We start from the raw sequence: 20,405 nt of genomic DNA, 5'->3' as shown, positions 1-20,405 counted from the left end.
TGTATGTCTGCTTAATAATGGGATTTTTAAAATATTTTAAATTGTAAATTATTAGATTTGTCATGAACTGTTTTATTGTGTTGTGAGCCGCCCTGAGTCTATGGAGAGGGGCGGCATACAAATCTAATAAATAAATAAATAAAATAAAACACTTCTGAGTTTGAATCTGACTTTCCATTCTCGTAGGTAAACCAAACCACAATACAGTACTATAAAATTATACTGAGCCAAACGTGACGTTTCTTTTCCGCTCACACAGAAAACCACCAACAGGAAGAAAAACGAAACACAATAATTTATTTCTTACAATGCATCCTTAACGTCTTCCAAAAATAAAATTTTGCAGGGCACTGCATTTTTTAAAAAAAACGTTAAACCCTTTCGTGGGTAAAAAGCCCTATTTCTCCCATTGCCCCCAACAGGTTTTTTTGTGAATTTTGAAATGCAGTGTGGAAAAATGCAATAGTCTTTTCCTTTCCACAATTGGATGAAATAGAAAACTGTCACTCGTCCACTCCATCCTGAAAGAATTCATCAAAAGCCGAAGATTCCTCTTCCACATTTTCCTGCGCAAAACACAACATTTCAATTTTAGAATGATTTTAAGACTGCATAGCTGCCTGAAATAAGAGAAAAAGACCCCAAGGGCTTATACTAGAAACATAGAAAATTGACAAAAAGACCTCCTGGTCCATCTAGTCTGCCTTTATACTATTTCCTGTATTTTATCTTAGGATGGATCTATGTTTATCCCAGGCATGTTTCAATTCAGCGGCTGAGGATTTATCTACCACGTCTTCTGGAAGTTTGTTCTAAGCATCTACTACACTTTCAGTAAAATAATATTTTCTCACGTTGCTTCTGATCTTTCCCCCAACTTTTCTTACATACATATTACACACAGGCCCACAAAAATATACATTATCTACTATATAAAGTGTATGTACAGACATTCTAAAATTATACACATTCAACTACATTTACTGCGATAGGAAAAACATACCCAGAGCCCAGAAGGGAAAAAGAAAAAAATTCAATTTTTTTCCTACCGGTTCTGCAATCCTGAGGAATTCATCACTGCCCTTGCGAGGTAGGACAGGCAAAAAATATACCCAATCTAATTCAATGGGCTTTCACACAGCTGTAGCAAGAACTGAATTTGGAGTCCCTTGACTTAAAAAATCAAGCCCCTTGACCCTCAACTCCACACTGGCTTGGGACGAAGCAAGCATCCCATTTACATTTTGAGAAGCAGCTTTCGGGCACAGAGTTAATATTAATAATAATTTATTGGATTTGTATGCCGCTCCTCTCCGTAGACTCGGGGTGGCTAACAACAATGATAAAAACAGCATGTGACAATCCAATAATAAAACAACTAAAAACCCTTATTATAAAACCAAACATAGACACAGACATACCATGCATAACTTGTAATGGCCTAGGGGGAAGGAATATCTTAACTCCCCCATGCCTGGTGATATAAATGAGTCTTGAGTAGTTTACGAAAGACAGGGAAGGTGGGGGTAATTCTAATCTCCGGGGGGAGTTGGTTCCAGAGGGCCGGGGCCGCCACAGAGAAGACTCTTCCCCTGGGGCCCGCCAAACCACATTGTTTAGTCGACGGGACCCGGAGAAGGCCAACTCTGTGGGACCTTATCGGTCGCTGGGATTCGTGCGGTAGCAGGCGGTTCCGGAGGTAGTCTGGTCCAAAGCCATGTAGGGCTTTAAAGGTCATGACCAACACTTTGAATTGTGACCGGAAACTGATCGGCAGTTCCAATCCCGACTGCATTTTTTAAAAAAGCACGATGCATGGAGGGATCTAGACTGGATTTCTAGGTGCTTAAAATAACCCACATCCAATTGAACGAAGATGGATTGGAATCGCGGGAGAATCCTTTTAGGAAAACGACATTAGTTTTGCCCCAAAAACTTCACCTTTGGCTCTTTAAATTCCAGGTCTTCCCCGTACTGAATGGCAAAATCAATGTGCTGCAGGACGATGTTGATGCTCTCCTCGTCGGACCGATCGAGGGGCAGGAAGCGGACCATGCTGTAGTCGTCGATCTACACGGAAACACAACGCCATCAAGTCCGTTCGAAGAGAAAAAAACCTGGATTGGTGTTTGCTAACCTCATCCTTAACGCAACAGATTGTCCCATTCCTCTCTTACTTGGGATTTGGGAAGTATCTTTCCCCATTTCCCGCGAAATATTAATTTTGGTTAGAGGAGAAGGAGCCACCTTTGGAAAGAAACACCTGCCGCTTACCAAACCACAGATAGCTTTGGTTAACTTCTTAAACTGCCGGCTTTGGAACAGATCTGTGGAATCATCCAATGCAGAATACAAATCAGGATCCAGATACCTGGAAGAAATGGACTCGATTCATTAAACCAACACAAACATCAATTATTATTATTATTATTATTATTATTATTTATTAGATAAACTCCTTCAACTCCTACCCTCAAAACGTCGCTACAGAGCACTGCACACCAAGACAACTAGACACAAGAACAGTTTTTTCCCGAACGCCATCACTCTGCTAAACTAATTCCCTTGACACTGTCAGACTTTCTACTAAATCTGCACTTCTATTCTACTAGTTTTTCTCATCATTCCTTTCACCCATTTCCTCCCATGTTGACTGTATGACTGTAACTTGTTGCTTATATCCTAAGATTTTTATTAATATTGCTTCTTCGTTGCTTATTTACACCCCTATGACAACCATTAAATGTCGTACCACATGATTCTTGACAAATGTATATTTTATTTTATGTACGCTGAGAGCATCTGCACCAAGACAAATTCCTTGTGTGTCCAATCACACTTGGCCAATAAAAATTCTATTCTATTCTATTCTACTCTATTCTAGATTTGTATGCCGCCCCTCTCCGAAGACTCGGGGCGGCTAACAACAATATAAAAAGACAATGTAAACAAATCTAATATTAAAAACAATCTAAAAAACCCCAATTGAAAGAACCACTGATACGTACAAACATACCATGTATAAATTCTATAAGCATAGGGGGAAGGGAAAATTTCAATTCCCCCATGCCTGACGACAGAGGTGGGTTTTAAGGAACTTGCAAAAGGCAAGGAGGGTGGGGGCAACTCTGATATCTGGGGGGAGCTGGTTCCAGAGGGTCGGGGCCGCCACAGAAAAGGCTCTTCTCCTGGGTCCCGCCAAACGACATTGCTTAGTCGATGGGACCCAGAGAAGGCCAACTCTGTGGGACCTAACCGGTCGCTGGGATTCCTGCGGCAGAAGGCGGTCCCGGAGATATTCTGGTCCGATGCCATGAAGGGCTTTATAGGTCATAACAAACACTTTGAGTTGTGACCGGAAATTGATCGGCAACCAATGCAGACTGCGGAGTGTTGGTGTGACATGGGCATACCATATCAATGCTAGCTTTCAATTTTTTGGGGGTGGAAAAATGTCTCTTCACTGTTTGTTTTTCAAATTTTTGTACTTCTTTTACGCTTGGCAAGAAGCATGGAGCCGTTCCTTGTTTGCACTTACTTTTCGATCTCGCTTTTTGCTTTCTTGCTCAGCAAATCCATCTTAGACATGACATTGATTTGGGGGATCTCCAAAGAAACCATAGCGCTAAGAGCTGCCATTGCACCGGAAATAAACTATTATTGGAAAGAGACAGGGGGGAAAAAAGAAAATCACACAAGAACTCCATATAGAAACATAGAACTCTGACGGCAGAAAAAGACCTCATGGTCCATCTAGTCTGCCCTTATACTATTTCCTGTATTTTATCTTAGGATGGATATGTGTTTATCCCAGGCATGTTTCAATTCAGTTACTGTGGATTTACCAACCACGTCTGCTGGAAGTTTGTTCCAAGGATCTACTACTCTTTCAGTAAAATAATATTTTCTCATGTTGCCTTTGATCTTTCCCCCAATTAACTTCAGATTGTGTCCCCTTGTTCTTGTGTTCACTTTCCTATTACAAACACTTCCCTCCTGGACCTTATTTAACGCTTTAACATATTTAAATGTTTCGATCCTGTCCCCCCTTTTCCTTCTGTCCTCCAGACTAGACAGATTGAGTTCATGAAGTCTTTCCTGATACGTTTTATGCTTAAGACCTTCCACCATTCTTGTAGCCCGTCTTTGGACCCGTTCAATTTTGTCAATATCTTTTTGTAGGTGAGGTCTCCAGAACTGAACACAGTATTCCAAATGTGGTCTCACCAGCGCTCTATATAAGGGGATCACAATCTCCCTCTTCCTGCTTGTTATACCTCTAGCTATGCAGCCAAGCATCCTACTTACTTTTCCTACCGCCCGACCACACTGCTCACCCATTTTGAGACTGGCAGAAATCACGACCCCTAAATCCTTCTCTTCTGAAGTTTTTGCTAATACAGAACTGCCAATGCAATACTCAGATTGAGGATTCCTTTTCCCCAAGTGCATTATTTTACATTTGGAAACATTAAACTGCAGTTTCCATTGCTTTGACCATTTATCTAGTAAAGCTAAATCATTTACCATATTACAGACCCCTCCAGGATATATATACCCCGTTTCCCCAAAATGTTGCCCCTGAAAGGCTCACTGCAAATGCAAACAGGGGATAATTTTGCCACCGTGCAGTATAAACTGAAAAACATCTCACTGATCGTCCACAAAACCTCTGAATCGGTAAGATACCTTAAAGGATTCCACCATGAATTGAGAATCAACAAGGAAAACACCGCAGACATGGAATTCCCATTGCTGCAGTTTCTCTGCGAATTGTTTCATGACGGGCAAGTGAGTATAGAGTTCAATCTGACCTAAAAAGGAAAAAATAAGTGAATTCATTTCAAATATCCGTCTCTCAATTCCACAGAAGAAAACCTCAGGGAAGATATTTAAAACTAGGAAAAAAAGCAAGAACAATCACAGACTGATTGAGTATTTGTGTGTGTTGGAGAAACCAGAAAGAGATCATAATAACAATAGATTAGATTAGATTTATTGGATTTATATGCCACCCCACTCCGTAGACTCGGGGCGGCTCACAACAATGGTAAACAAAACATAGTAACAAATCTAATATTTTGCAATCTAAATTATTATTATTATTATTATTATTATTATTATTATTATTATTATTAATTAGATTTGTATGCCGCCCATCTCCGTAGACTCGGGGCGGCTCACAACACAATAAGAACAGTTCATGACAAATCTAATAATTTACAATTTAAAATGTTTAAAAAACCCCATTATTAAGCATACATACATACATACATACATACATACATACATACATACATACATACATACATACATAAATTGTATAGGCCCAGGGGAGATATCTCAGTTTCCCCATGCCTGATGACAAAGGTGGGTTTTGAGGAGTTTACGAAGTTAAAAAATCCAAAAGAGCCCCAATATATAAAAAACAAGCACACAATCGAATCATACACAAAAACTACCTGGGCAAGGGGGAGATGTTTCAATTCCCCCATGCCTGACGACAGAGGTGGGTTTTAAGGAGCTTACAAAAGGCAAGGAGGGTGGGGGCAATTCTGATATCTGGGGGGAGTTGGTTCCAAAGGGTCGGGGCCACCACAGAGAAGGCTCTTCCCCTGGGTCTCGCCAAACGACATTGTTTAGTTGACGGGACCCGGAGAAGGCCAACTCTGTGAGACCTAACCGGTCACTGGGATTCGTGCGGCAGAAGGCGGTCCCGGAGATAATCTGGTCCGATGCCATGAAGGGCTTTATAGCTCATAACCAACACTTTGAATTGTGACCGGAAACTGATCGGCAACCAATGCAGACTGCGGAGTGTTGGTGTAACATGGGCATATTTAGAGAAGCCCATGGTTGCTCTCGCAGCTGCATTCTGCACGATCTGAAGTTTCCAAACATTCTTCAAAGGTAGCCCCATGTTTTATTGTTGTTATTATTAACAACAATAATAACAACAATATCATCAACAACAATAATAAACTTTTTGACTATCATAAAACGAGATACATCTTTTCCCTCTCTGTTTTTAATCATGCAAATGTTTACAAATTTCTTCCATACTAAAAATTTCCACAGCTTCGAACGTCTATTTCTTAAATAAAATTTAATACATTTTATCAAACTTATTAAAGTTTTACGCTGCCCATCCATCTCCCTCACAAGGGATGAATTAAAGCCCATTTTTAACTTCAAACAAAACAAGCATCGAAGAGCCTCATCCTTCATCCAGAAAAATTATCCCACACCTTTCCTTGCCTTACCTGGGCAGTCAAAGAGGATGTAATCGTCTTCCACGTGACCAAGGGATTCTTCCAGCCAATCAAAATTGTTTGCAAAATATTCCATGCAAAAAACCAAGCCGCCGTTGGGACCAAACCGGAGAGAATCGTCTTCCATGACATCATCCACCTCAATCAACTCTCGGATATCTGAAAGGCAAAGAGAGGAGATGGGATGATCCCAATATTTCCCAGCCGGGCTAATCTCAGGGGAATTGCCAGGAAGGACGCTTGAGCTTCGGTGGCACAGTGGTTAGAGGGCAGTACTGCAAGTTATTTCTGTTGATCGCCGGCTTCTAGCAGTTTGGTAGATTGAATCTCATTAGGCTCAAGGTTGACTCAGCCTTCCATCCTTCCAAGGTGGGTCAAATGAGGACCCAGATTGTTGGGGGTAATATATGCTGACTCTGTAAACCGCTTAGAGAGGTCTGTAAAAGCTCTGTGAAGCAGTATATAAGCGGTATAGCTTTTCCTTCCTTCCTTCCTTCCATCCTCCCTTCCTTCCTTCCATCCTTCCTTCCTTCCTTCCATCCTTCCTTCCTTCCTTCCAGTCTTCCTTCCTTCCTTCCATCCTTCCTTCCGTCCTTCCTTCCATCCTTCCTTCTTTCCTTCCATCCATCCTTCCTTCTCCCAGTGGTTAGAATACAACATTGTAGGCTAACTCTGCCCACTCCCAGCAGTTCAATTCTCACAAGACATAAGGACCCAGATTGTTGGGGGCAAGAGGCTGATTCTGTAAACCGCTTAGAGAAGGCTGTAAAAGCATTAGGAAGCTGTATATAAGTATACATATAAATCTCCCTCCAGAGATCAGGACTGCCCCCACCCTCCTTGCCTTTCATAAACTCCTTAAAACCCACCTCTGTTGTCAAGCGTGGGGGAACTGAAACATCTCCCCCTGCCTATGTAGGGTTTTTTGTGTATGATATGACTGTATGTATGTTTTTCATATATTGGGGTTTCTTGTTTTTTAGACTTTTTAAAATGCATTATTGTTATTTTAGATTCTAACTATTAGATTTGTCATTGTATATTGTTTTTATCACTGCTGTGAGCCGTCCCGAGTCTACAGAGAGGGGCGGCATACAAATCTAATAAATAAAATAAAAATAAAATAAATAAATGCTATTACTATTCCTCCCTTCCTTCCTTCCATCCATCCTTCCAAGGTGGATGAAATGAGGACCCAGATTGTTGGGGGCAAGAGGCTGATTCTGTAAACCACTTAGAGAGGGCTGGAAAAGCAGTAGGAAGCTGCATATAAGTATAAATGCTATTACCCTTCCTTCCTTCCTTCCTTCCTTCCTTCCTTCCTTCCTTCCTTCCTTCCTTCCTTCCAAGATGGATCAAATGAAGACCCAGATTGTTGGGGACAAGAGGCTGATTCTGTAAACCACTTAGAGAGGGCTGGAAAAGCAGTAGGAAGCTGCATATAAGTATAAATGCTATTACCCTTCCTTCCTTCCTTCCTTCCTTCCTTCCTTCCTTCCTTCCTTCCTTCCTTCCTTCCTTCCTTCCAAGATGGATCAAATGAGGACCTAGATTGTTGGGGGCAAGAGGCTGATTCTGTAAACCACTTAGAGAGGGCTGTAAAAGCACTGTGAAGCGGTATATAAGTCTAAATGCTACTGCTATTGCTATTACCTGCCATGACATCGTAGTCGAAGTGTTCTGCTGCTGGATCCAAGTTCACCACTTGCACCGACCGGTTGAGGCTTTCGCAGTGCTGGACCATGATGGAGCAGTAGGTACTCTGGAAGAGAAGAAGAGGCACCTGCTGTCCCTGTCCTATTGTCTTCAATCATTACTTTTTATAATTACTGCTCTAATGTTTTATTTATACAAATTACCATCCTATAATTGTTTGACAATAGGAATAGGAATCTGAGAACAAGGGGGCACAATTTGAGGTCAGTTGGGGGAAAGATCAGAAGCAAGGTGAGAAAATATTATTTGACCGAAAGAGGAGTAGATGCTTGGAACAAACTTCCAGCAGACGTGGTTGGTCAATCCACAGAAACTGAATTTAAACATCCCTGGGATAAACATAGATCCATCCTAAGATAAAACACAGGAAATAGTATAAGGGCAGACTAGATTTTTTACTATTATGTTCTTTTACTATTGTTGTGAGCCACCCCGAGTTTTTGGAGAGGGGCGGCATACAAATCTAATAAATAATAATAATAATAATAATAATAACAATAACAATAATAATACAGTAATAATAATAATAATAGATGGACCATCAAGTCTTTTTCTGCCGTCAATCTTCTATGTTTCTATAAATAAAATAATTAAATAAATAATTAAAATACCCTGTAAATAAATAAAAATAAAATAAATAAAATAAAATAAATAGGAGATGTATTGGTGGAAAAGCTGCAAGAGCTGTCTACCTACCCACTTCTCGGGATCTCAGGTTGGCTACTCACCTGGAGCCTAGCCCACCAAGGAGAGAAATCAAGGCACCAGGACTCCAGGAGAATGGATCTGGGGACACTGGAACTACCAGCCACTAGATGGGCGGGCGGACTTCAATCCCCAGAATCCCCCCCACTCAGCCCATCCACCCATCTTTTAAGTTGCCCAACTTGGGAAAACAAAGCCGCGCGTCCCCCACTACCACCACCTCGGACACTCACCTTCCCGCTCCCCGCGGGCCCCATCACCAGCTGGGCATAGCGAGGCATGGTCACCCCGGGAAGGGGTGATAAAAAAACAAGAACGAATGTGAAGGCGCTTGGCCCAAAGGACGAGCCGTAGCCAGCTTCCCTCTGCCCTTCCTTCCCGTCGGCTCTATGGTTCTTGCGATTCACTTCCGCGATTCCGAAGGGTGGGAGGGGAAGAAGAGGCGAGGAAGAGTTGGGTGAGGATTTCCCTCCGGTCCGGCGCTGCCCAGCTCTTCAGCGGCGGGTGCCTCTCGCGGGAACGGCGGTCCTCTCGCGAGATCTCCCACTTGTCTGCCTATTGCTGCTAGAGGGCCAGGGAAGAGCCCCACTTGGAGGGGGCGTGGGGGTAAGTGGGGGGGGGGGCACCCAAGGTGGGGAATGGGGGGGATTCCCCGACTTTCTCCTGCCCGGGTGGACCCCCCCCCCCACGATTATTCTTTTCTGGGGAATCCCCAGCCCCTCCCTAGGGGTGGGTCCCCCCTCCTCTTTCCTGGGGGGGCTTTTTTAGGGTTCCACCATTCAGCCTTTTGGGGGGCTTTGGCTGCGCCTCCCCTTGGGCGGGGGGGGCTTTCCCAGCTCTAGCCCCTCCCCACTTGGCCTCAAGCCCCCCCCCCCCCTTGGAAGAGCCCAGCCCTGGCAGGGCTGCAGACCCCCCACCCCATTTCTAGATTGGGGTGCAGCTGCTTTTGGGGGGACGGGGTCTCCTATGCAAGGGAGCCCCCCATCATTCTTGTCTGGGGAATCCTGAGACACCAACCCCCCCCCCCCCCGCAGCCCCTCCCCAGGGGTGGGTCCCTCTCCTCTTTCCTGGGGGGCTTTTTACAGTTACAATATTGTGCCCTGGGGGGGGGCTCCCTGGATGCCTGGCTGGCCTCCCCCTTGGGCGGAGTGGGGGGCCCTTTCCCAGCTCTGGCCCCTCCCCACTTTCTTCAAGGCCCATCCTTAGAAGAGCCCAGCCCTGGCAGGGCTGTAGACCCCCCACCCAATTTCTAGATTGGGGTGCAGCTGCTTTTTTGGGGAGGGGGTCTCCCATGGAAGGGAGTCCGGGTTGGAGAAACCTCCCCCATCATTCTTGTCTGGGAAATCTCCAGATGTCCTGCAGCCCCCTAAGGGTCCGATCTTCTCTTTCCTGGGGGGCTTTTTTAGGGTTTAGGCTCAATTTAGTCATTGCAAGCATTATCTCTCCCTCTCTCCCTCCCTCCCTCCATCCATCCATCCATCCATCCATCCATCCATACATCCATACATACATACATATATATATATATATATATCCTGTATCTATCTATCTATCTATCTATCTATCTATCTATCTATCTATCTATCTATCTATCTATCTATCTATCTGTCTCTATCTATCTATCTAATTTGTTTAATTTCTCTTTTTATTTTTTATTTATTTCATCAAAACCATGTACAAGATAGCAGGTATTGGTATGAACATAAGCAACAGCAAAGTAGGTTCAAATAAATTTGGACAATAGGACAGTAAGACAAGGAGACCATGGTGCACTTATGCACGGCCCCCTCTCTTTGGAGCTCAGCCGCCTCTCTTGCTTCTAGGGTTTGGCATTTGAAGTGAAGATCTCTGGTTTTCTGGACTGGTGAGAAGGCCATGGAGACGGCAGTGGAGCCTGTGGTCCTGGATTGCCGGGGAGACCAAAGATGTAACGCCAGGCCAGATATAGACTATCCCCTTCGGGTGCTCTACTGCGGAGGTAAGTGTGGGAAAGTCCGCTTTGTAAGTGCCAGTGGGTTTCTTTACACATAGCATGTATCATTAAGTGTTGTACCTTATGATTCTTGATGAACCTTTATTTTCTTTTATGTACACGGAGAGCATCTGCACCAAAGACAAATTCCTTGTGTGTCCAATCAAAGTTGGCCAACAAAATTCTCTTCTCTTTTCTTCACTATTTCCTATTTTCCATTCTATTCTGTTCTATAATCTATTCCATATTTTATTCTATCCCATCCCATCCCGGTTAAGGCTACAGATTTGGGTAGCTGAAAACGCTTTTATCTAGAGTGGTGTTTCTCAATTTCAGCAAATTTAGCTAGCTAGGGAATTCTGGGAGTCGAAGTCATAGAAACATAGAAGACTGACGGCAGAAAAAGACCTCCTGGTCCATCTAGTCTGCCCTTATACTATTTCCTGTATTTTATCTTAGGGTGGTTCTATGTTTATCCCAGGCATGTTTAAATTCAGTCACTGTGGATTCTTCCTTCCTTCCTTCCTTCCTTCCTTCCTTCCTTCCTTCCTTCCTTCCTTCCTTCTCTATTCCTTCCTTAGAAACATAGAAGACTGACGGCAGAAAAAGACCTCCTGGTCCATCTAGTCTGCCCTTATACTATTTCCTGTATTTTACCTTAGGATGGATCTATGTTTATCCCAGGCATGTTTACATTCAGTGACTGTGGCTTGACCAACCATGTCTGCTGGGAGTTTGTTCCAAGCATCTACTAGTCTGTCCTCATATCTTTCAAGTTACTGAGGTTGAGAAACACTTGAATAAAGTTGGCGGTGTGTCTGTGTGTCTGTTTTTTAAAAAAAAAAATGGTAATAGGCATTCACACAAAAAAAGTGGAATTCATGCAATGTAAATTAGCATATTCTGCAAAATGGTCTTCTATACCTTAGGGCAGTGATTTAACCTTTTTTGAGCCGTGGCACATTTTTACATTTACAAAACCATGTGGCACATTGAGGGAGGGGGGGAGTAAAAAAAGTTTGGACAAAAAAATTCTCTTTCTCTTCCTTCCCTTTCACTCTATTTCCCTCTCCCTCCCTCTTTCTCTCCCTTTCTTTTTTCTCTCTCTCCATCCCTTTCTCTCTCTCACCTTCCCCCCCCCTCTCTCTCATTCTCTTTCTTTTTCTCTTTCTTGCTTTCTTTCTCTCTCTGTCTCCTCTCTCTCTTGCTTTCTCTCTCTTGCTTTCTTTCTCTCTCTCTTTCTCTCTCTGAGCTTCGCGGCACACCTGACCATGTCTCACGGCACACTAGTGTGCCACGGCACACTGGTTGAAAAACACTGCCTTAGGAAATACAGTTAATGATAGGAATTGTTTTGTAACTAATAAAATACAATTCATGATAATAATTGACACACTAATTAGAAAGACCAGTCTTAAATGTGAGATAAATGGCTTGTGGTTTTCTGGTATATATAACTTTCTGGCCACCCCGAGTCCTCGGATGGGATATAAATCCAATACAATAAATAAATAATCCGATTATTGCAGCATCTCCCTTTATCAGCCACGCTAGCTGGGGCCAATGGGTATTGTAAGACAGGCATATTTTGAAAAACCTTATGGAGATGCCCCACCTTTGTGCTGCATTATATGGGAAAACATTATCGTCGCTTTAAACTTTTTCTCATTTTCTTCCCCAGTTTGTTCCTTGCCAACAGAGGTGAGTTGCCTTCGTTTTAGTTTCTGCATAGTTTGTGCACTCGATGAAAACGCTTTGAAAATATTCATCTCGTATAAAGATTTAACAGGAAATCAGTAGGATAACACATTTGTTTAGAATGATGTCAACTCAGTCTATTCACAGTTGCATTGCTGCCTCTGAAGATGGCTAAAAAAAATACAAAGGGAACCTTTAAACAAGACAATATAACACCAAGTAAATCAAACTTCTGTGAAATCAAACGTTATTTATTTATTTATTTATTTTTATTCGTTTGTCCAATACACAAACACATAGGAAGAAAATAACATGAAGTAATATATATAAGGATAAAAGTGAAAATAGAAGAGAAGTTATATGAAAGGAAGAAAATATATATAATATATGAGATAAAGGAAAGACAATTGGACAGGGGACGAAAGGCACACCAGTGCACTTATGTACGCCCCTTACTGGCCTCTTAGGAACCTGGAGAGGTCAATCGTGGAGAGTCTAAGGGAAAAATGTTGGGGGTTAGGGGTTGACACTATTGAGTCCGGTATGAGTTCCACGCAGTCCACTTAGGAAGCAACACTGATGGACAATCAATTTCAGCGGCTGTTGTGTACATTCAACTTTGTACAGAAAAAGTATTCAATGAAACTACAGTGTTCCCTCGATTTCCGCGGGGGATGCGTGTTCCGAGACCGCCCGCGAAAGTCGAATTTCCGCGAAGTAGAGATGCGGAAGTAAATACACTATTTTTGGCTATGGACAGTATCACAAGCCTTCCCTTAACACTTTAAACCCCTAAATTGCAATTTTCCCATTCCCCTAGCAACTATTTACTCACTATTATTACTGGTACCATTGAATAAGACACTTAGTGATCCTGATATTTATAAACATAATTATTTATTAACAATAATTATTTTTTTTTGTTATTTATTTGCAAAAATTATTAGTTTGGCGATGACATATGATGTCATCGGGTGGGAAAAACCATGGTATAGGGAAAAAACCGCGAAGTATTTTTTAATTCATATTTTTTGAAAAACCGTGGTATAGGCTATTAGTGAAGTTCGAACCCACGAAAATCGAGGGAACACTGTATAGCTTTTATAATAGAAATTTGAGTAGATTTTCCTTTCCCGGTGTGGAAAGATTTATCTATCCAAAATACAGTGATACCTCGTCTTACAAACGCCTCATCATACAAACTTTTCAAGATACAAACCCGGGGTTTAAGATTTTTTTGCCTCTTCTTACAAACTATTTTCACCTTACAAACCCACTGCCACCGCTGGGATGCCCCACCTCTGGACTTCTGTTGCCAGCGAACCCCCCCTTTTTTGCTGCTGGGATTCCCATGAGGTTCCCCTCCATGGGAAACCCCAGCTCCGGACTTCCGTGTTTTTGTGATGCTGCAGGGGAATCCCAGCAGTGCAAAAACAGGCACTTCGCTGGCAACGGAAATCCGGAGGTGGGGTTTCCCAGCGAGGGGAGCCTCAGTGAAATTGCAGCATCGCAAAAAGGGGTGTTTTGGCTGGCAGAAGGAGTGAATTTTGGGCTTGCACACATTAATCATTTTTCCATTGATTCCTATGGGAAACATTGTTTTGTCTTACAAACTTTTCACCTTAAGAACCTCGTCCCGGAACCAATTAAGTTTGTAAGACTAGGTATCACTGTATTTCCATGCTCTTACATGCAACTCCTGAAGATGTTATGTTATGCTGTGTATAAATGGCCATTCTCAACCCATAATTTTACTCTCGTTTTTCCCCCCTCCAGTATTGTGAATACATGCCTGATATGGCAAAATGCAGGCAGTGGCTAGAGAAGAATTTTCCAAATGAATTTGCAAAGCTGACTGTAGGTAAATATACTTTTGTGACCTTTGGAGCACGGGAATTTCTCCCTTAATTTTTTCCCTTGTTCGTTTGGGAAACCGTTGCGTTAAATCTGGTGGGATTTTCCGGGTTGCGAAGGGAAAGTTGCATTTTGTGAAGGAAGAAATAATTGATAGATGAGCTTAATTTGCTAAATGGAAATATGTCTCAATAGGATCATTGTAAGGGAGCGTCATAAAGAAAGCCTCAGGGAAGAAATCTATAACCACTTTCTTTTCCTTTCCTTTCTTTTCCTTCCTTCCTTCCTTCCTTTCCTCCTTCCATCCCTTTCCTTCTTTCTTTTCCTTCCTTCCTTCCTTTCCTCCTTCCCTCCCTTCTTTTCCTTCCTTCCTTCTTTCTTTCTTTCCTTCTATCTTTCTCTCTCTCTCTCTCCCTTTCTTCCTTCCTTCCTTCCTTCTTTCTTTCTTTCCTTCTATCTCTCTCTCTCTCCCTTTCTTCCTTCCTTCCTTCTTTCCTTCTCTCTCTCTCTCCCTTCCTTCCTTCTTTCTTTCTTTCCTTCTATCTCTCTCTCTCTCTCCCTTTCTTCCTTCCTTCTTTCTTTTCTTCTATCTCTCTCCCTTTCTTCCTTCTTTCTTTCTTTCTTTGCTTCTATCTCTCTCTCTCTCTCCCCCTTCCTTCCTTCCTTCCTTCTTTCTTTCTTTCTTTCTTTCCTTCTATCTATCTCTGTCTCTCCCTTTCTTTCTTCCTTCCTTCCTTCTTTCTTTGTTTCTTTCTTTCTTTCTATCTTTCTCTCTCTCTCCCTCCCTTCCTTCCTTCTTTCCTTCTTTCTTTTCTTCTATCTCTCTCTCCCCCTTTCTTCCTTCTTTCTTTCTTTCTTTCTTTCTTTCCTTCTATCTATCTCTGTCTCTCCCTTTCTTTCTTCCTTCCTTCCTTCTTCTTTCTTTGTTTCTTTGTTTCTTTCTATCTTTCTCTCTCTCTCTCTCCCTTCCTTCCTTCTTTCTTTCTTTCCATCTCTCTCTCTCTCTCCCATTCTTTCTTTCTTCCTTCCTTCTTTCTTTCCTTCTATCTCTCCCTCCCTCCCTCCCTTCTTTCTTTCTTTCTTTCTTTCTTTTTGCCAGATTCTGATATCCCTAATGACTCTGTACATTTGAATTCCAGAAAACTTCCCTAAACAGGAATCTGGCATCGGAGAAGGCCAAGGAATGATCGGCGAAGAGGAAGAAAAGAAAAAACAAAAGAGAGGCAATTATTAGCTGGACACAGCTTTTTTTATCCCTTCCTGCGTTTATTGTACAACTCAATTTTTCAATCTCCTGGTACTGTATCCTCCAGGGTTAGAACCCCAGACACATCTGGAGCTGCCCAGGCTCGGGAAAGCGGGCACAGCTGTTGCTGGGGGTGTTGAGAACATAGAATCATAGATTAACAGGACCTTGTAGGTCATACTGTGTCCAGTTCTGGAGACCTCGCCTACAAAAAGATATGGACAAAATTTGAACGGGTCCAAAGACGGGCTACAAGAATGGTGGAAGGTCTTAAGCATAAAACTGACCAGGAAAGACTTCATGAACTCAATCTGTCTAGTCTGGAGGACAGAAAAGGGGGGACATGATCGAAACATTTAAATATGTGAAAGGGTTCAATAAGGGTCAGGAGGGGAAGTGTTTTTAATAGGAAAGTGAACCCAAGAACAAGGGGACACAATCTGAGGTTAGTTGGGGGAAAGATCAGAAGCAACATGAGAAAATATTATTTGACTGAAAGAGTAGTAGATGTTTGGAACAAACTTCCAGCAGACGTGGTTGGTAAATCCACAGTAACTGAATTTAAACATGCCTGGGATAAACATAGATCCATCCTAAAGGAAATAGTATAAGGGCAGACTAGATGGACCATGAGGTCTTTTTCTGCCGTCAGTCTTCTATGTTTCTATGTTTCTAAGGAAGGAATAGAGAAGGAACGAAGGAACGAAGGAAGAATCCACAGTGACTGAATTTAAACATGCCTGGGATAAACATAGAACCACCCTAAGATAAAATACAGGAAATAGCATAAGGGCAGACTAGATGGACCAGGAGATCTTTTTCTGCCGTCAATTTTCTGTGTTTCTATGTTTCTCTCTAGTTCAACCTCTTGCTCAAGCAGGAAATCCTACACCATTTCACCAGGGATGGGGTAACTGAGTTACCTCTAGGCTATGGTAGATTTGTGTATGGTGTGACTGATGTGTATGGTTTTAATAATGGGTTTTTTTATGTGCTTTTTTAACATATTGGATTTGTGATTCTGCCATCAGCCGCTCCGAGTCCTCGGAGAGGGGCGGCATACAAATCTAATAAATTATTATTATTATTATTATTATTAATTAATGAATTTATTTATTTTTGACAAATGGCAGTCTAATCGCTGGTTGGTTGTTCTTGCTATCAGAAAATTCTTAGAAACATAGAAGACTGACGGCAGAAAAGATCTCCTGTAGTCTGCCCTTATACTATTTCCTTTAGGATGGATCTATGTTTATCCCAGGCATGTTTAAATTCAGTTACTGTGGATTGACCAACCACGTCTCTGCTGAAGTTTGTTCCAAGCATCTACTACTCTTTCAGTCAAATAATATTTTCCTCATGTTGCTTTTGATCTTTCCCCCCTTCCTTATTCTTCCTTATTTCCAGGTTGAGTCTCTCCTTGTTCAGTTTCTATCCATTGGTCCTTGTGTGGCCTTAAAGTGCTTTGGAAAATAGCTCGACCCTCTTGGTGGTAGCCCCTCAAATATTGGAAGGCTGCTATCATGTCTCCCCCTGGCCCTTCTCTTCACTCGACTGTCCATGCCCAACTTCTGTAACTAGACTAGAACTTGAAACTAGACCCGCCAGGTGGTTTGAGATGATTTTCCAACCAGTGAGATAGACCCTTTTTTGCATCCTTCAAACTAGATATTGCTCCTTTCCTTTTTTCTTCCTGCCCCCCAGGAGGAAGAGGTCAGATAAAACAGAAGAAGAAAACGGTGCCTCAGAAAGTGACGATAGCCAAAATCCCCCGGGCAAAGAAAAAATACGTCACACGAGTGTGCGGTCTTGCGACTTTTGGTGAGTGAAGGTGTTCTGTCGGGCTCTCTGGTAGAATCCTCCCAAAAATTCACAGGTACAAATTTCACACACCACACACGTTTGAAAATTCAAAACAATGTTCTTTATAATGAAAATTCCTTAAACCAAGCCCTCTTTTGGGATAGGAAAGAGCCCTGGTCTCCAAACTAACTGGTAATTGTTACAAGTCCCTTATCAGTTTCTGTGATACTTAGCTTGCAGCTGTGAGGCAATTCACAGTCCTTCTTTCACAAAGTGAAACACACTTTGCTCTGGTTTAGTTTCAAAGCGGGGAAAAAGCAGCACACAAAAAGTCAAAGTCAGCAAGGCAGTCACGAAACACAACGATCAGATAATCCTCCTCAACGGCCAAACCCACAGGCTGCTCTTTATAGCAGCCTCACTAATGACCACAACCCCACCCAACCACAAGTGGCCTCATTTTCTTTGATAATAATCTCTCAGTTGTTGCTGCCTGTGCATCGCTCTCCGCATGCGTGGCTGTATCATGAACTCTTGTTCTGAATCCAAGGAGGAGCTAGAGAATTGATCTCCTTCTGAGCTGTCTGCCGCACTCTCCTCCCCCCTGTCACTCATGTCTTCTTGGTCAGAGGAGCCTTCATCAGCAGATTCCACCGGGGGCAAAACAGGCCTGCAGCATGTGGATGTCTCCCCCACATCCACAGTCCTTGGGGCAGGAGCTGGGCCAGAGCTTGACCACAACAGAAACTACATAACTAAGAAGCCGCCCCGAGACTTTGGAGAGGGCGGCATACAAATCTAATAAATTATTATTAATTATTATTAATCTGGATCTTTTCTTTCTTTCTCTCCTCTCCCAACAGAAATAGATCTTAAGGAGGCCCAAAGGTTCTTTGCTCAGAAGTTTTCCTGTGGGGCTTCCGTCACTGGGGAAGACGAAATAATTATTCAGGAGACTTCACAGACGACATTATCGAAGTGATTCAAGAAAAATGGCCCGAGGTAATACACTGGACCTTACTGCCTGACTTTCTGTTAAAAAGAGCTTTTTAATTCAAGTTTTCAGGGATGGATTTATCCCTTGCATTTAATACTTACTGTGGAGCTATAAAGATAAAAAGTAATAATATCCATGGTATCCTGGTGGGGAATTGGAAACCGACAGTCTGATGTTAATTTGCTATGACGGTCGACTCTTCACTGAAATGGATCAATTTCATTCCATTACGCAGCGTATCAATAGATTCCCCCCTCCCCCCATGCATTATCTAAAAAGTATCCCATAATAAAAGATCAGGCGTGGGAGAGGGAAAATGGCTTTAGGAACCATCTGACTTATATTTTGAGAGACACACATAGGAATAATAATAATAAATAAATAATAATAATAATACCGGTAATAATAATAATACCGGTAATAATAATACCGGTAATAATAATAATAATAATAATAATAATAATAATAATAATAATAATAATAATAACAACAACAAGAACGGTTGGGGTTTATTAGCAGGGAGGTCTTATTTGTGGGGGAGCAGAGCATCTCTCTCTCTCTCTACCTACCTACTTACCTACCTATCTACCTATTTATATACATATATATCATTCATCCACCCACCCTACCTACCTATCTTCCATCTATCTTTTATGTATCTATCATCCATCCATCTTTATGTCTGTTTGTTTGTCTATCTACCTATCGTCCATCCATCCACCTTCCTACCTATCTTCCATCTGCTATGTACCTATCATCCATCCATCTTTATGTCTGTCTGTCTGTCTGTCTGTCTATCTATCTATCATCTATCTATCTACCTACCTACCTACCTACCTACCTACCTACCTACCTACCTACCTATCTATCTATCTATCTAAGACCCCGATTAGGTTTATTATAAGATAGGAGATGTCTTATTTTGGGGAAAACAGGAATTAAAGCAATTTAATTATCTCCTCCCTCCCCCCACCCCCGGAAATCATTTTTCAAAGTCAAGATATTCAATCTATTCCCATGTGATCCTTTCTCCTGTAATCAACACATTTGAACCTCTGTGCTGCAGGTGGATGATGACAGCATTGAAGATTTAGGAGAAGTGAAAAAGTGAGATTCGTTTGGAAAAGCAACACAGATTCCTTTTTGGGACAAACACCCAACTCTAGCCAAGATGGTCCGAGTCGGACTTCCTGAGAAGACCTGTTGAAGAGGCATGTTCCCCGGTGGCATTTTTACTGTGGTCTATTTGCTGCTTTTTTAACTATTATTATTTTTGTCTGTGATATTTCTTTGCCAAAGTTTAAACTTGGGGGAAGTGAGAGTATTATGCTTCGGCTGGACGTAGAGAGTTAATCTAATAAAGAAGTTACTGTTTTTTGCTGTGTGCGTCCTTCGTTTTCTTAACCCAAATTTTTCAACTCGAGTCGGCAGCTTTGCTGGCAGCAAATAAATCTGCACAAAAGCCCCAGTGTAATGTGTGAACATAAACTCCTAAGGATGTGCGCCATGCTCCCCATCTCTTAGGAAAACAAAATAAGGAATAGAATAGGAAGTGAATAGAACAGACTAGAATAAATATTGGAATGTGGAATAGGAATAGAATAGAAAATGAATAGAATAGAATAGGAAGCGAATAGAAGAGGAGGTGAATAGAATAGAAAATAATTAAACTGGAATAAATATTGGAATGTAGAATAGGAATAGAATAAAAATGAATAGAATAGAATAAATATGTGGAATAGGAATAGAATAGAATACAATAGAATAGACCAGAATAAATATTAGAATACGGAACAGGAATAGAATAGAAAATGAATAAAAACAGAATAGAAAATGAATAGAAGTGTATATGATAGAATATAATAGGAAATGAATAGAATAGAATATTGGAATGTAGAATAGGACTAGAATAGAAAATGAATAGAATAGGAAGTGAATAGAATAGAATAGAATGTAGAATTGGAAGTGAATAGAATTGGAATGTGGAATAGGAATAGAATACAATACAATACAATAGACTAGAATAGATATTAGAATGTAGAATGGGAATAGAATAGAACAGAATAGAAAATGAAAAGTGAATAGAATAGGAAGTGAATAGAATAGAATAAATATTGGAATGTATAATAGGAATAGAATAGA

The 20,405-nt window shown here is 41.7% G+C and overlaps 2 protein-coding genes across 2 annotated transcripts; one reads left to right on the top strand and one right to left on the bottom strand.

Annotated features, from left to right (window-relative positions):
• Positions 1-277: 277 nt before the first annotated feature.
• On the bottom strand, positions 278-9,249 carry GPN3 (GPN-loop GTPase 3). The gene is made up of 8 exons (XM_070763228.1): positions 8,927-9,249; positions 7,926-8,034; positions 6,264-6,431; positions 4,690-4,814; positions 3,539-3,654; positions 2,275-2,371; positions 1,942-2,070; positions 278-566 (listed from the first exon to the last, which is right to left on the bottom strand). Exons 1-8 carry the CDS (start codon positions 8,972-8,974, stop codon positions 504-506), a joined length of 855 nt encoding a protein of 284 aa, XP_070619329.1. The 5' UTR covers positions 8,975-9,249; the 3' UTR covers positions 278-503.
• On the top strand, positions 9,213-19,460 carry DENR (density regulated re-initiation and release factor). Its single transcript, XM_070763230.1, is given in 9 exon segments — positions 9,213-9,299; positions 10,517-10,671; positions 12,347-12,366; positions 14,140-14,224; positions 15,357-15,440; positions 17,168-17,284; positions 18,130-18,213; positions 18,216-18,268; positions 19,330-19,460. Coding segments are annotated over 8 exon segments (591 nt in total). The 5' UTR covers positions 9,213-9,299; positions 10,517-10,568; the 3' UTR covers positions 19,375-19,460.
• The last annotated feature ends 945 nt before the right edge of the window (positions 19,461-20,405 follow it).

This window comes from Erythrolamprus reginae, chromosome 10 (genome assembly GCF_031021105.1).
Source record: "Erythrolamprus reginae isolate rEryReg1 chromosome 10, rEryReg1.hap1, whole genome shotgun sequence".
Taxonomy (NCBI): Eukaryota; Metazoa; Chordata; class Lepidosauria; order Squamata; family Dipsadidae; genus Erythrolamprus; species Erythrolamprus reginae.
The sequence above is the reverse complement of the archived record's forward strand: the minus strand, read 5'-3'. Positions and strand labels throughout refer to the sequence as shown.